At 30.1% G+C, this 18,151-nt stretch overlaps 1 protein-coding gene across 3 annotated transcripts in view; it reads left to right on the top strand.

Annotated features, from left to right (window-relative positions):
• The window catches only part of zip (myosin heavy chain 10), a 253,994-nt gene that overhangs the window by 99,000 nt on the left and 136,843 nt on the right, over positions 1 to 18,151 (top strand). For all 3 annotated transcript variants that reach the window (XM_075374571.1, XM_075374570.1, XM_075374569.1), the window contains exon 2: positions 3,632 to 3,788. In XM_075374571.1, the coding sequence (XP_075230686.1) occupies positions 3,632 to 3,788 (157 nt within the window). The remainder of the gene's footprint in view (positions 1 to 3,631; positions 3,789 to 18,151) is intronic.

Below are 18,151 nucleotides of genomic sequence, written 5' to 3'. Positions count from 1 at the left end.
TGCATATTAGTCAATGACCAATAGCCAAAAGGTATTTGCAATAAAATGATCACGTTTTAATAAAATTACTTCTTTTTTTTTTGTACGGTTGAGATAAGTTTTAAAAGCAACCGCGTAATTTTTAAGAATATTTTCTCAGTTAGGGTTGTAAATGTGACTTTTGTATTTAATTAAAATTTAACTACGTTAGTTTATAATTGCACAGATGTATAACAGATGTGCGCGTGCACAATGTTTTTTTTAAGAAACCTATTTTATTTATTTATGCTTTTATATATTTTTTTCTCCATTAAGTCGTTGACAAATTATTCATATAAGGCGATAGAGTGTGTGGTGTTAATGTAGCGTCGTTCATTAAAAAAAAAAAAAAAAAACCGCAGTTGGCGACCATGATCAATATAATAAATTAATGTGCGATACTGTTGGTTTCTTGCCTCGTAACTTCGTTGTTGTAATTCTTATTATGGTTGATGACGTAATTTTCTTCATATCTGTATTAGCTGAAGTTTTAATTTTTATTTCAATGAAGCAATTAATCGCCATATGGCAATAAATATCAGATTTTTTTCCCATTTTTAATTTACACCGTATTTAGCTATGGATAATACTGTAGGAATGTTACTCTTATTATTACTGTAATGTGGATCGGGTGTGTACGTTTAACCCGTATATATCATAATTTTCCTGGCTTAACAAGTCTGTAATTAATTGATTTGTAGCAATTTCTTGCATAATGACGATTTATAGTTAGTGATCTTTTTCGATGTATGTAGTAGTATATTATTCAGCGCTTCAGAGGGCTAAAGCAAGACTGCTTAAATTAGTTTTCACACCCAGGAAAGCCCTGTTTAAGCAAACATTTTTCTTGTTTTTCTTTGTTCTCTTACAATAATTTTTTCATTATTCTTTAGTTAGGACTGTGAATCTAATCTCAAACTTTTTAAACTTAATCCTTCCCTTTTTCCCTCTGTAAAGCCACGAATGCAGCCCAGTGCCGAATTTACCTTGGACGAGGCCCCAAGCAAATCGATATTTTTGAGAACCCCCTCCCTCCTGGATAAACTTTTTGCCTTCTCTCTCCTTTTTTTTTAATAAAAGAAAGATAGAAATTACAATTATACATAAGTTATAAAAGTAATACATAAAGTATTATAATTATATTCTTTATTTTTTATTAATTTTACTTTTATTTTTCAAAATTTTTTACTTCGAGGCCTCTGTCAAAGTGAGGCCTCAAGCAGCTGCTTGTTTTGCTTTATGGTAAATCCATCACTGATGCAGCCAGAATTGCAAATTCTTATTTTCTTACTGCTTTTAACTCATCTTTCTCTTTTACTTTACTGTTGTTTTTATACAGTGCCCAAAAGTATTAAATAAATGATTACTTTTCCCTGTTACCGTGAAAGACTGAAATTAGAGAATGTCAAATATTCTCCGGTGAATGTCGACACACACATTCAAATACGTCAGTTAAAGACCGAAATATTTTCTTATTCGGACCTTGGCCGGTATATGTTGACAAACACAGATAAGCTCTGGTGGGGTCGAAATGATATAACTAGAAATTTAAAAAAAATCATTAGTACCATTACGAGAAACCCTCAAAAAAAGGAAGTTTGAATTTAAGCATAACCTGTGCTCGCCAAGTTCATCATATTTATATTAAATATGCAAATTATTTATGCTATTCTTCAATATTGTAGGCGATAAATCAAATTCTCTGCATTCAGCTTGCAGTAATGGTGAAAGTTTGAATAAAGATATTATAAAAAAATTGAACAAAGGGCAAACCATCTGAACACTTATTTGTATCGTTATTTAGTTCATCCGTACAGTTAATATATTCTGTATATCCTGATTGGCTCTTACAATTTATAAAATGCTGAAAATTTGATTAATTTTTTTTCAAATGCTGTGAGTTTGATTAATCAATTCCAATGTTTGAGAGTAACATGTATAAAATGTTTATTTAACGTTAAATACACAAGGTTAGCGGGTGTAGGTTATGTTTGGCTTAAATTTAAACTTTTTTTATGAAGGCTTCTTGTAATCTATTTATCTTAGACTGGTATTGGGTGATTTTTAATTTTTAATTTCTAGTTATTGTTTTGACCCTCACCAGATGAAAGATCTACTTTTATCTGTGTTTGTCGATATATAACGGCGAAGGTTCAAATAAGAAAATATTTCGGTCTTTCACGACATATTTTGTATGTATCGACATATGTCAGATATGGAAATATCCCTTTCCCTTTGGCAAATCTAGTTTGGTGATGGAGCTATGATCTGTAGGTAATTTTTGCTATTCTTATTTGAGTGTTTACGTTCATTACTTACTAAATATCCTCATACTTCAAGAGCCATCTGAAGTGGAAAAGATCATCAGACTGAGGATTAAACTTGAACCCCCTTAGCTCTTAACATAAGTATCTTCATTGACCTAATTTCTCATTGTAATGGGCTACCCAATATTTTTTTTATTAGAGGGAAAATGCCTCTAGGGCATAAATATTTTCTCAATTCAGTTTGGAAATCTTATATATTAATAAAATTAAATAATATATAACATCTCAAACTTAAACATTTTCTCTCCCCCTATTTTTTACCATATTTTCAAAATGATGACTGAACAAGGAAAAATGACTTGATATGCCCTGTCATTTTCTGATTGTTAATTTAAAAGTCATTTTAACTCATGGTTTCGTCAGTATTTTTTCCAAACAGTTCAATCCCAGGCAAGAGTAGGTTAAAGTTGAGAAGACATCAGATCCTCCAGTTGTGTAGACAAGGCAGCATACCTGAAGTAATTGATGCCGTCTTTATTAATAGCTTAATGGTTAGTTATATTGATTCAATTGTTCTGGTTCTTAGTATTGTTGGTTACAGGCTAATAGGTTAAGATCTAATCCTGTTCAGCTGAGAAATTTAGGTATAAATTCATAAGATAAAAATATTCTAATGACATAAAAAATGCCATAGTTGCAGTTTAATATAAATACTAATAATCTATTGGTTAAATACTTAACCTATAACTAAAGAATAGTTTTAAAAAAATTTCTAAGCTGATTAACTAATGAGAGAGAGATTCTATAATGTTTTCAATTGTTGACTTATTTATTTGTAAAGAGGTATATGTAAACCCCACTACATACGAGATAATTGATTAGGTCCTTTACACATACCTGGTTAAGGAACAGAATGCTAAGTCTGGGTGTCCCTTTGGTACTTAATATACAGCACCAATGGTGTCTTGATGAAGAAGCCATGAAACTTCCTTGCAGCTGAGCTTAATATTAATAAATGATGTAGGTGGACGTATAAAAACATCATTCCAGACAGGAACTGCCAGCACCTCAGGAGAACATAGAGTAACACCAACAACTATATAGATCATATTGATCATTAGAAAAAGTTTTCCCTCAAATTAAAAAGTGTGAATATTTACATGTTCTATATTGAAATTATATTTTTTCACTCCAAAATATTAATTAATGTTTTTTTATATTGAAGGTTATTTGGTTTTATTATTATTATTGTTGTTGTTGATTATTTGCGAGCTTAACTTTATTTATTAAAAAAAACTATAAAAATTAAACATTTAATTATCTATTGCATTATTTTCTTTTTTCAGACGTATTCTGGTCTTTTCTGTGTAGTCGTGAACCCGTACAAAAAATTACCCATCTATACAGAGAAGATTATGGAAAGATATAAGGGTATTAAGAGGCATGAAGTTCCTCCACACGTATTTGCAATAACAGATACTGCATACAGATCTATGCTTCAAGGTAATTTTATTCATTCGTTGTTTATTCATACATTTTTTTTTTAACTTTATCTATTTAAGATAATTTTTATCTTTTATTTGATTTCCTGTCATATTGGCTTTCCTTTTTCATGTAATTCTTTTTTGTTGTAACATATATACGTATGTACTTTTTTTTTTATAACAGTATGTTTTCCTTGTAAGTATTTTTTTTTGTTTTTAACTTAATAGATTAAACTGAAATTAATAAAAATGTAATTTGAGTCCAGACTGTAAAATATTAATTTTTTCATTCTGTTAAACAAAATAAAAATTATTTATTGTGAATAATACTATTTATGAAAAAGGTGTATCATATTTCAAACGTTTTGGTTGAAGGGGAATCTCCATTGAGTATTCTTAGTCTCTTATGTGAGAATGTATACATATATTTCTATTAAAATTATTCTTTAGTGATAAGTGATAATTCTTCTTTATTTTGATATATTGTAGTAAAATCTCAGTATCTTCTGATCACTTTTTTTTTCAGCACTTTGTTTGAAGCTCTTTGGCTCCAGGTTGAGCTTCTTTTATAGTTACCAGATAGGAAACTGACTGACTCCCTGAACAGATACAAGTATATACAGTTGTTTCCATCGGATCAAACAGACAAATTATGAAAAGGCATCCCCATTCACATAACATGAATGTCAACAGGCATCTATCAAAAACATATAAAAAACTAGAGGAAGAAAGGATCAAAGGAAGGATTGGATTTCCAATCCAAAAATCTCCAGATATCTGTTGTAACTTCTTCATTTTGGGGTCTATATATAAAAAACTACATTCCCTGCTCATTTAGGGAAAGGCCTATTATATTCTTGATTGCTAGGAGTGGATGTTTTGTTGTTTAGAACTAATAACAGTATGATGACTGAAGACAGTATTAAGGAGCTGTTTTATGAAAATGTACCTCTTCTATCTGAGTCTCAAACTCTACCCCTCGTATGAAAAGGCCTTCTTTGCTCCAGTTTGACATAGAAGGATTGCAATTCAAAACAGACAAATCTGCAGGTAGTAGTGGGCTTTCCTCCTTTCTAGGACCTAGGATGGCAGCAATACATACCTTACCCAGGACGGCAGCAATACATAAATCAATGATTTTGTATAGATCAGTTGAAACATATGTTGTTAGAAATTGCTTTTCCCTTTAAATAAGATTCAAGGCTACTCTAAGGAAAACTTTAAAAAACCAAAAATTTTAAAACTCAGATTTTATTTTATCTTAAATTGTGTGGTTTGTAAAAATGTTCACAGAAAAATAATTTTTTTAAAAGCCTCCAGCCTGTGACAGAAATAACAAAAATAGCTGACCTTTGTAGTGTAATGATGGTGAAGGTTCTTAATTTAAATTCTGGAGAAGCATGATATTTTTTATAAACAAAAAATATTCCACACATATCCGTGTACAAGCTTAACTCACTTTAATGCTTACGTCGTAAATTATTTATCTCGATTAATAATTTATTCTATAAACAGTTTTTGAATATTTACATTTGAAAAAATCAAAGTAATGAAATTATAATAGAAAAGGCAAAATATAGGATTACATCAATTTTTCTACAAATTGTATTATGTATGTTTAATTTTTGCTGTTTTATAATAAATTAAGGAAAATAAATCATGCCTGGTTTCCTGATTGAATTCCTGTTGTGATAACCATTGTATTATATTAATCAGAAGGATGTGGTTGCTTTGGAACAGATTTCTGGGCACTAATTTGTGTAAAATGTTTTTCAGTATTTAAAATATCCTCTTTTTGGGAGAGTTTTTAAATTTCTTAAAAAATTTTTTTTTTTTGGAGTGCGTCTTCAGCTTTCTAATTTCCCGCCCTTCACTATTTCTGTGCCAGTGACTTAGCCTCAATGTTCCTATCTTATCCCTTATCTTCATTTATGTTTTATATATTATTATAGTCTTTGTTTTATTTTTATTTTTTTTTACTTTCTACACTCGCATACAGAGTGCCTTAGTATATACCATATACCTTTTTGTAGCATTCTCTCTCAAACTTTTCTCTCCAGTTTGTATTTCTTGTAAAGATCTTCTTAGAATGCTTTTATACTTTATTTTTTTTATTATCCCATCCAAAAAAAAAAGAAATTTCTTTCTATAATTTCTAAAGGTTATCAGCATGTCTTTCTGCTTTAGTCTTTTCCTGCCTTGAGAAAATTTGTTCATTTGTATATAATAATTTTATTATTTAAATAAACAAAATTTTGTGACTTAACCTTCAAATTGAATTTCTTCCTCACCAGTGAATATGAACTGTTGATTACTTATATTTATTCTCAGATGTTAACCCCCCCCCCTCAAAAGCCAATCTTAACATTTTTACTTTTTAAACGAGGACTGGTTTCACTATAAAATTTTTCTTTTCTTAATTTTTTTAATATAGAAATTTAAAAAGTAGAATACAATATACCTTGTAAATTCTGTACTACCTGATTCTAACACAAATTGTGAGTAATTTACTCAGTATTTCAGTCATGGTTTTCTTCACATGGTAATACATTCTATTCCATTCTGTTTATCAAAAGCCTTTTCAAGATTTATAAATGCAATCATAGCTTTACAAGTTAGCCTGAATTATGTTTGTAAATCTGTATTTTGTGCTTTTTGTGCCTTTTAATTTAAAAAAAAAAAAAAAAAAAAAAAAATACAAAGGAAACCATTAAAAAATATTCAAGCATTTTTTTTTAAAAGCCAGTAGGAAAAACTATGGATGATTTTACTAAAATGTAGTTTAAAAATGAATATTTTTTAAACATGTTTATAAAATGTTCATTTAATGAACATTATAATCAGTACACCTGTTTCCCTTAACTCATAAATAATAAAAACCTGGGAATACTGCAGATGTATAAAAACTTTTAACAGTAGAGGAACCTAAAAGTTCTGAAAATGCTTTATGCAAGAGTTGTTGAAAACTTTATTGACTTTCCAATTGTTGTCTAACTTTTCATTTTTAAATGCACTTTGAGTAGTAAGTAATCTTTTTTTATTTTGTCTTGAAAAAGAGGGATTTTATTCCGTAACTGCTGATTCAGTTTTGTTTTAATTGGAATTATTCTTTCCTTAAAATAAATTATGGTTTTGCTTCATGCGATTACATAAATTTTGAAACAAGTTGTGGTTAATAATTTAATTCAATTTAATTTATTTTTTCCTTCCACGTAATGGTCAACAACATATTTTGATGTACATTCTGTAAAACTGCAAAAAGTTAATACAACTGAGTTCATGAATAAAAACGTTACAGCAATTCAAAACAAATTTTATTTTAGAAATTTTTAAGAAATATAACTGTAGTTTTTGAACATATATATGTATATAAAAAAAATATATATATATAGAGTTTGTTTTTCTGGCCACTTTTCATTAAAAAAATATATGTATGTGCAAAAATAAACAAAATAGGAAAATAGATTAGTACAAAATTTTTTTTAATAATTTTATTTATAAAATCACATGGTCTGCATGTAAAATTCTTCCTACTATTATTTGGTTTTTTATTTGATTATGATGTACTTGCATGCCATAACGAAAACAGTTGTAGGCAACCTTTTGTATCATAAATCACCACAGTAGTAAACAACAAAACTTGTTTCCAAGAATAGCAAGCCCCCTTTGTGTCATATTCAGGTGAATTATGCTTTCGTATGTCAACATTCAGGTGGTATTTACCCATACAAGTGGAATTTCTATTCTGTTAACAACAGGCCTTAAAGTGAAGATCATTACTTTTAAAAAAAAATCTCTTAGTTATTATATATTTGAACTTCATTTTCTCTACTTTTTTAATAATCATAAGAGTGTATATAGCAAATGAATATCCTGTTTTTATTATGAAACACAATGCTACTCATATATGTATAAACTTTTTCAGCTGAGAAGGAGAAATAGTGATTTCTTAATATAAATAACCATATTGTCTTAAAATCTTTGCAATACAATAGATTTGGGAAATATTTTATAGCCAGAAGCAGCTCTATTCCAAGAATTTGAACATCATCATAACATTACTGATTACTTATTACATTACTTATACCACAAATAAAAATAGTTTCAGTGATGTCAAATTTTTTTTGCTCCAGCTGTTCACTTTTATTATTACCTGTTTGTAAAATATTTGTTGCTGATTATCGTTTAGAAAAGTTATTACCACTTAAATTATAAAAGTTGAATTAAAATAGTAATTGTTCTTATCCAAACGTATTTCAGAAGTTATTCTGTACATATTAGAATTTAGTTAAAGCATGATTTGTTAGATTGTTCTCTTAGGATTGTTTGTGATAATTAATTTTATATTACATTCTATTAATTATTATATACCTCATGCCATTTTAATTAACTTTTATTGTAATTTAATTTACTATTTCATTATATTTTCTTGCTAAATACTTTTTCGCTTATTCGCCTTGATCAGGTTGTTTTTAAAATACATCCTATACTTTATACATGTGATTTATAATGTATCGTTTATTCTTTAATATTATTAAACTTAATTGTATAATCTCTGTAGAATCAGAAAATAGAATGCGTATATCCTTTAATGCTGGATAAAAAAATTTCCTTATTAATATAGTAAGCAATACAGATATTTTCTTTTTCAATACAGATATTTTATTTTACAGGTAAATAGTCTACTTAATAACTTTTGGTAACAAAATGTAATTATATGACCAAATAACTAACAAAGTTTTGTTAGAATTCCACTTTGATAAAATTCTACTAACATCATTTTTTTGTAATTCTTATTGCTTTGTTTGATAAATTTGTTTTTCTGTAATTATAAATTTTTTTTATGGTAATAATCAAATGCAAAACCTTTGTGCATTCAGTATTAATACATATTTTATTAATGATAAAATACTAGATTTTTATGTATTCTTACAATAATAAACAAATTTCTATTTGTGTCATAAATCTATTAACAAATACCAATTGCCTGTTTTTTTAAAGCTGTGAGTAAATCTAACGACTGGATATTGTGACACTTGAAGTGGGTTATTTATAAAAATATATCGCAACCTAGGTAAATTATACTACCAATTTAATATTAACTGATACTGCCAAAAGGATGGTACTACCATGTTTGAATGAGGCAAGGGTTATGTTTGATTGATTGCTTGTGTTTCTGTAACATAAGAACAACGTCACTCGATTTTATGTAATAGGTAATCAATTGGTTTTTGATTTGTATTCATCCCATGAAATGAGAATAAGGTATTTTTGAAGTTTGGTATTAAAAGAAATAAATTGACAGATGGTATAAATTTTGTTGCGTCCTTCAAATCAAAATATCAAAATTGTTTTCAAGTACATGCAGTTATGGTATTGAATAGAAGTGCTTTGAAAAGCATGAATTTCCAGTACATTTATTTTGGCGATTAGAAGAATGTTTTCAGTGAGAAAAAAAATTTGAAAAGTTTGAAATACATTAAATCTATAAATATGAATAAAAGTTAAATCTGGCGGTGATACACAAGAACTTATCCTCATCCAATTAAAAGTAGCACTCTGCAGATGTTTGTATTCTGAATTAAAAAAGTTCTATCTGGGTAAGCTACACATACCGTGATTTGCATAATTCAACTTTTAATTTAATATTAATATTTTCATAATATATTGGTCGGCAAGGTCACAGATAGGAAGAAGAATGTCTAGGGATATTAGAATTTATGATCGTAGACAAAGAGAATCTACACCAGAGCATTCTCAAAGACTTGAATAGCAATGTCTGTGCTCACCTCAAAATAGAGTTCACACTTAAGAAATTGAAAGAGGTAATGAAAATTATTTGTTGTATAATTATCAACCAAAATATAGGTAAGGTTGTTCAACAGAGATTTGATTCGTGAAGTTTATCCTAATATTTCTGATTGGTTGAATAAATTGTATCTTTGGTTGTGTGAAAGAGCAATCATTTTGCCCAGTAATATAACGGTAGAAGAAATAAATAATGTTATTCTTGAAAAATTTGGCGGTAATTTCTGCAAATATCTATCTATAAATTGATACAATTTTAAGCACACATGATGCAGTCCATTATTGGCTAAAGTTTCTTGACGCTCTCAATTTGTCAGGAATTCCACCTCATGCACTGAAATTAAAAGTCGGTTCTCCAATTTCATTTTTACATAACCTGCAAACCCCCAATCAGTGTAAGATAACAGACTACAAATCGGAGCTATGTGTAACATTATCACTGAGGCCAAGCAACAATAGAAAATGCATTTATTCCGTGAATCCCCATGATTCCTATAGATCTACAATTCATCAGTTTCATTTGCCATTATTAACAAGTCGAAAAGCCAAACTTTCAATCATGTTGGAGTGGATCTCCATTTAGAATGTTATCCCACGGTCAATTTATATGTAGGGTTTTTCAGAACTGGAAATCTAAACAATCAAATATTTTGACACTAACAGGTGACAAAACAAGAAATATAACTTACCCATAAGTTTTATAGTTATCTTGTATCATGTTTTATGAAAATTTTATTTTACTGGGAAGTTGTTATTCATCTAAATTAATCTATGTGGTAAGTGTGTACAGCAATAACCTGTGGAGAGCAACAGCCTACAGTTCATTACTAAAAAACAATTTTCAATATTTAAAGTTCTGTTCACATATAGCTGACAAAGCCGAAACAGAAGATGTTGGTGACTTATAAAAGAAATTAATATTTTATTCCGATGAACATACAATTATGGATTATATTTAGAAGTCTGTAAAATAGAATGTTTAAAACTAACTTCTGTCAAAACTCCGTGCTTTTCTTCTTTCATTTTAGTGCAAGTGGCCCAAACAAAGTACTTTGGGGATGAGAGAGCTGCTTAAAGTTAAAAAATATTGATTTTTGTAGTTTTTAAAAAAAATCATTCAATTAATTTTTTATTAAATTAATTTTGTAAAATTAAAATTAATAATAATTAAATTTAATTATTAAAAGTTGAATAACATAATTCACCCCACCCCCAAAAAAGAAATTAATGCGATTTTTTACTGATGGTTTACTTTTCAGTTGAAATTTTTTTTAGTTTTCTCCATTTAACATAGTAAATGTAGACAAATCTAGAAATTTTTCTTCGGAGATGATTTTAGGGGATGGGAACAGAAAAAAGTTAAAATATTTTTTATTTTTTGAATTTTTTTCTATTTTTTTTCCACTACATAAGAATGAATAACCAATGCCAGCAATATAACAACTTTGTTGTTAGTTTTTTTTAATATGCCGGTCTATTTTATTCAAACTTTTTGTTTTTTATACTTATGTATTCATTATTACAAATACATTCGACCATAATTTTCTGTGTACCTCTACTAAGCTTTGTTTTCATTTCATTTGCTCTCAAAATTTTTATCATAACTGCTGCAGAATGTTTTTAATCAATTAGTCAACAAAATTAATAATGAAAATTTACTAGCAGCGGCATCAAATTTTTAATCTATTTTAAAAATTCTTCTTTTTTAATTAAAACTATTTGTAAAAAAAAAGGTGTTAGAAGTCTTTATTAAAAAAACTTTACGATTTATGTACGAGATGTTATCTCTTAAGTAAAGACAGTTTCATTGTAAAAAAAATTATTCTGAAAACTTAAGAAATATTTCTTATTTCTCTTAAACTACATACCTTATACTACTTCTCTATATAATCGCCACATGAATTAAGACATTTATTGTAGCGATACACCAGCTTCAATATACCCTCGTCGTATTCTTCTGCCGCCAGTCCATTTAGCCACTAATTAACAATATTTTTAAGTTCATCGTCATCCGCGAATTGTTTACCACCCAAAAATTATTTCAGTTTCCCAAACAAGTGGTAATCTGAAGGAGGTAAGTCCGGACAACATGGTGGGTGATCGTATATTTCCCATCCAAATTTTCTCAGTAAATCACGTGTCGGATCTGCAACATGTGGACATGCATTGTCGTACAGCAGGACGACGCCGTCGGTCAGTCGCTCACGTCACCGATTTTGATTGGCGCGCCATTTCAGTTTCGCAGTAGGCTTCTGCATGTATAGTCCCACGATTCACGTGGGATGAAATTGATTAGCAGTATGCCAAACCGATCCCAAAAGACTGCGGCCATCAGTTTGTGTCTAAATGGCTGTGGCTAGACCTTTTTTTTTAGTCTGGTTGATTGAGGATGACGCCATTCACTTGACTGCCGTTATTTCTCTGGCGCGTAATACGAAATCCGTGTTTCAGGGCCAGGTCGGAAATCGTTGAACGACTATCTTTTCTGATTTCATCATTGACTCGTTTTAACAAGCCTCTGTGATTATCCAGGGCCTCTCCGAGCGTTCTTCATCGTGCACATTAATTCTGTTATTTCTAAACCTTTCACATTATTTTTGAACGTTTCATTACACTATCATCGTACACAGAAACCAACTGCCTATGAATTTCAGCCGGTTTAACGTTTTGATGGTGTAAAAAACGTTTTGATGGTTTAATGTTTTGATGGCGACATCAATTTTCCTATTCATTTTATAACGTAATAACTCGTACGTAATCAAAGATGCTACAACACGATGACTTAACAAACAACAATGTAGTGTGTTCATCACTAGTAGCGTGGCCATGAACGGCACAGGTTCGTCAACCGTAAGGAGAGAAATTTGCCATCAGTCTGCAATTTAAAAATATCCCTCGTATATATATTTTCATTTGAATTTGTGTATTAAAAAAAAAAAAAAAATCAACGATTGCAGGTCATAAATGGAAATGCAATAATGAAATCAATGAAAACCGGTCAATCACTTTTCAGATTATTTCAGTGTTGATTACTGGGTCATTAAATGGCAGTTTAACAACAGATCAGTACCAAAGTCAGTGGAAGAAAAAGATAATAATTTTAAATATTATCATTCTGTAAGTCTATGATTTTAAAAACCCGTTTTGATTGTCATTATAATTCATAAGTAAAGATCATGAAAATAATTATGAATGCATTGGTTGTAACTAAACTTATGTGCATGAAAGGACTATGGTGAAAGACAGTAACAAAAAAAATGGTATTTATTGAAAAGAAATTTAGAATTTAAAAAAACCTCATATTGTTTTTTTGGAACGGTTATTTTGTGAGGAATTAATTGTGGTTCAGAACAGAACTTGCGATAACTGATTTTTTTTCACTTTGCACAACCAGTGTCTACACACGTTGTTTTTTTCTTTTTTTCCTTTACAGCTAAGTTAGTGTGAATTATTTAATAAGCAAATTATCATTTATTGGTTCAATATAAGGCAAGTTCAAGTTTTGTTAAAACTGGTCATTTAAAGTCAATCTGTTAATTTTGTAAACATAATGAATTACTCATGAGATGCAGCACAAAGAGAGTTTACTATCAGAAATTAAACGCTGTGCAATTGAAAACACACTCGTTCAAAAAACTAAGTGATATATAAGAAATATTGATTTTAGTTAAATGTACTAAAAAATGTTCTTTAATATCTTTAAGGTGAATTATCCTTGAACATTCTATAAAATTATATTTTTTAAAATGGTCATTTAAGCATTGATATTAGAATATAAAAACCTACAATCACATATGAGATTCCTACAGATACACTATGAAATTTGCAATAAATTTCAGTTTCTTAATCTTACAACCAATACTGATATCATAGAAGCAATGTTTAAATTAATGATATCGCATATTGATTAAATGTAATAGGTTTACATGTAAAGAAAAATAAATCAATTTGGAAAACTCAAACATTCAACTAATTTTTTATTGGTGCCACTCCATTCTTATCTGCTATCTGTAATCATTCAATATTTTCAATGTATTCAAAATTGATTATGAAAGTTTGTTTGCCATTTTCTTTATCTACGCTCTCTTCTTTTTATTGATTTTCATCTCTTCCTCTTCCTTTTACTGTACTTCATTGACAGTTTCTTCAATGATTGATAATCTTAATCATGATTTTGTCATCATCCACCATAATATACAAAGAAAGGTAGTATTATTCTACAAGTTCATCTTGATCTTCTTTTTTTATATATGTAATTTTTTTTTAAATTTTACTTTAATTATTTCAAAATCTCTCTTGCCCATTTTATAGTTAGCTTTCCTAAAATGTTAATAGTAATTCTATTATTAACATACTTCCTTGTTTTTAAAATTACATATTTGAATCTGAAAAGTAACAACCTATTAAGAGACTTTATTGGTTTCTTCCCAAAAACTTTTTTAATAATTCCACTTTGAATTCTATTTAATTTTGACAAAGATTTAGAATAGAAAATGTTATAAAATAAAAGTATGATTATCTGTTAATTATTAGCATATATGCTGAAATGAATTAATGAAGTGTAATGGTTTGTAAAATTTACATTAGAATTTGGTTTAGCATTTTTTAATTTATAAAAATTACAATTTTTTTTAATTAATGCAGATTTTTAATTTTATGTTCAAATTACAAAGATTCACTTTTTATGTAAATAATTTTTTCTAACATTCTTTTATAACATTATTCTATTTCTTTCATTACCTAATTATTCTTATGATGAAAGAAGAGCACACCAAACTAAATTAAACATGAGAACCTAACTTTTTTTATTTATATACGAGGTGCTACCCAAAAGTTCGGGGAATTTTACCATAAAAATAAAATAGCTTACCATAACTTATAATTTCCACTGTCTCCTTCAAAGTAATTCCCTTGGGCATTGATACAGTGATCCCAGCGTTTTTCCCATGATTCCATGCATCTCTGGAAGTCTGCAGGTGTAAGTGTTCGAAGCACGCTCTGCGTTTTTTCCTGAATCTCCTCGATTGTGTTAAAACGACGGCCTTTCAATTGAAATTTTATTTTCGGAAAGAGAAAAAAGTCGCACGGAGCAAGGTCAGACGAATAGGTTGGGTGGGGAATCACTACCGTATTTTTGGAAGCCAAGAAATTCCGAACGGCTAGCGATGTGTGCGCGAGCGCGTTGTCATGGTGTAGAACCCAGCTGTTGTTACCCCACAGATCTGAACGTTTGCGCCTAATGCTTTCACGTAACCGCTTCAAAACTTCACAATAGAACATCCCATTGACAGTTTGACTAAGAGGAACAAATTCCTTACGGATAATGCCTTTGATGTCGAAAAAACACATCATGGACTTCACGTTGCTGCGAACTAGGCATGCTTTTTTTGGCCATGATGAACTTGGCGACTTCCACTGCGACACCTGCTGCTTAGTTTCAGGGTCATACCCGTACACCCATGTCTCATCACCGGTTATGATGTTAGAGATGAAGTTAGGGTCATCTCTTGCTAAATTTTTCAATTCACTACACACACAGCTACGCGATTTTGTTTCTGGTCGCTGTTCAACAGACTCGGTACGAATTTTGCAGCAATGCGTCTCATGTTCAAATTGTCCGACAAGATGCGTTGCACGGACCCAGATGACGTTTGTACGATTTCCAACAATAGCTTCTCGCACTTTCGCGATGTTTTCCGGTGTTGCGCTTGTTGATGGTCTTCCTGAACGGTCATCGTCATCGACTGTAGTTCGTCTATCTTTGAGTCGTTTGTACCACAAAAAAGTTTTACCTTTACTAATAGCATTGTCACCAAATGCTTCCACAAGCATGCGATGGGTTTCTGCACCGGTTTTTTTAAGCATGAAGCAAAATTTGATTCAGGTTCTTTGCTCTTTAAAATCTACCATTTAGAACTTCGCCGAAGCAGTAAAACACAACGTTACACAACCGCACGAAAATCAACAATGCAGCCTCTCACCGTCACAGCTGTTGGAACACTGATTCACAAAGAGTATTGTTAACCACATCTAGCGGCAGCAGGTCGTACCAGCAATGGTTCGCGCGCGAAATTCAAATTCCCCGAACTTTTGGGTAGCACCTCGTAGATAAGGGAATGTATCGTAGTTCTTCCCTCCAAATTTTGTTTCTCGCTTCAAAAATATATAGCAGTTAGATTGAATTCGCATACTGCTTGCAATAGCAATAACAAGTACACATTTTTACATACAGTATTAAATTGAGTCGTATCTGATATAATTTGTTTTTATATCACATAAACATTAAGGAAGTTCAGATTAAATCTTTCTTAGTATTTTATCCATTTTGTGGTGTCAGATCTGGGATGTGAGCGCGCGTGTGTGTATAGGCAAATGCAATTACTGCTATTGGCACTCCAGGCCTACAGCTGCAAATGTAGTGGTAAACATGTAGTCCTGAACAGATTCAGGTCGACCAGTAATGAGATAATATGGTTAATTCATACCCAACCACCAAAGAACACCAGCATCCATAGTCTAGTATTCAAATCCATATAAAACAGCTGCCTTTACAAGGACTTGAACTTTAGAACTTTCGACTTTGTAAATCAGCTTATTTTGCGATGATGAGTTTTACAGTAGACTAACTTGGTCGGTTAATTGAGTATATTGTAATTATTTAAAACATTGCACTAATAAGTTTTGTCAGTTATTTTGTGTTGTGTGTTTCTAAAAGGAAATGAAAAGTTTGTTATTTTTCTCTGCTTGAGTAGGGATTCAGTGGCAGCCGATTGAAGTATTTATGAGAGAATTTGTTATAAAAGAGTAGGATTATTTGTTTCGATATTTACTCACTTTAAAATTTTACATTAAACTTTATAAGACAGGATTGTTTTCTCTAAGAGTAATGATGTAGCATATTATACGGCCAGTCACTTTCTTGATTACACAAATTTTACTTGTATTATTCTAATTGTCACTGCGTTTTCATGCACTTGGACATACTAATGTGGAACAGTACACATTAGCTCTGTGAAGATGACAGAAGGAAATCTTGTTTCTCATTTTTCCTGGCAATTGAAAATTGATGCACTTACTAGAAATTGGTCACTTTATTTTTAGAAGTGAGTTGTTACGTATAAGATATATATTATGTACATATTATGTTTACGAGGTAGAGAATATAAAAAGAAAAGTGCTATTAAATCGTTATTCATAGATCTCCATGTAATACCCCTCATCAGTAGTGTTTATGATTTATATCAAAAGCTTTTTGTAAGAATTAAATAAGAGTTAATCATGTATACTGTATTTTAAGTGCTAAGATTAACTTTAAAGAAAAATGTGATCGGATTGTTTATATGCAACTCTTAACACTCTCACTTTTTGTGCACATGCGTGCAATTCTTTCAATCCAGATATAATAAATTTGCAAGAATATACCATAAAACTTTATTATTACGTAGAAAGCTTTATCTGGTTTTTATACTTTATATACTTGCTTAAGTTTTATATGCCTTGTAGCTATAGAATTTGTGAACAATTCTTGGCCGGGCTTTCCTCTGTTAGTCTTTCTTCACATTATCTTCAACACTAAAACTATGTGCACTTTTCTCTTTTCCATTGAAATATAATTCTTTTCTATTCATGAAATTTCCTTTGTCTCCTTCATTCTTTATTGTATTCAATTTTTTTTTTAAATTTTAACAGTCTTCTTTAATTGTATGAAAAAAGGAAAACCTTATTTATTCATATTTTCTATACGTTATCTTAATTTTCATAATGAAACAAAGACATAATATTTATTTATGTTTATTGTACACTCTTCAGTTTTTTCATATAATGTTTTTGTACCCAAAGGCTGGTAGTAATTAATTTTCATTATAATTCTGGCTGATAGATGTTACTGTTCTTTGGGCTATAATGCCAAGGTTTATAACATTGTTATTCTCTTTGCTACCTGTTCTGTTCTCATAAAGCTTGTTAATTTCTGGAGAAGTATTTTTGTTACCATATAAGATTTATAATCATTACAAAGTTTTTGATCCGAAATATATCGCTTAGATTGGATAAAAATGTCCCTTTTCTTCCAAGACATTTCAGGTAGGATGGTAATTGCATAAAACACATTACACGTTACACTTTAGGTAGAAAGGAAGCTTTGATCTATCTTTTGAATGGAATTGCTAGTTTTTTACTGCAGTTCTCCAGTTGTAGATGACCTTTTTCACCATTCAACACTTTTCTCTTTACATCTTCCTCATTTTGATTATGCCTGTCCATGGTGAGAGTACCATGACCTTCAGCGTGTCGCCTTCAGTGATACGCTGAAGAGGTGTCCTCTTTGATGTGTCAACCTAGAGAACTGCCTGTTACTGATCTGGGACTCGTGCCTCTTTTGGGTTGTTTAAGCAAAATATCTGAAGTACTTAACACTGGATTCCCTAAAATGATCAGCATATGTCGGTTCTTTTAGTTCCTTTTTTGTAATTACTAGATTAAAGTAGGTTGTATTATTAGAAAAGATGACACAGTTATTAGAATTACCCTGGAATAGAATTCACCATAGAAAACAGTAATACCAGTTTATATTAT

The sequence above is a fragment of the Lycorma delicatula genome, chromosome 9 (genome assembly GCF_047948215.1).
Source record: "Lycorma delicatula isolate Av1 chromosome 9, ASM4794821v1, whole genome shotgun sequence".
In the NCBI taxonomy this organism is placed as follows: domain Eukaryota; kingdom Metazoa; phylum Arthropoda; class Insecta; order Hemiptera; family Fulgoridae; genus Lycorma; species Lycorma delicatula.
This window is presented reverse-complemented; position numbering and strand designations above follow the sequence as displayed.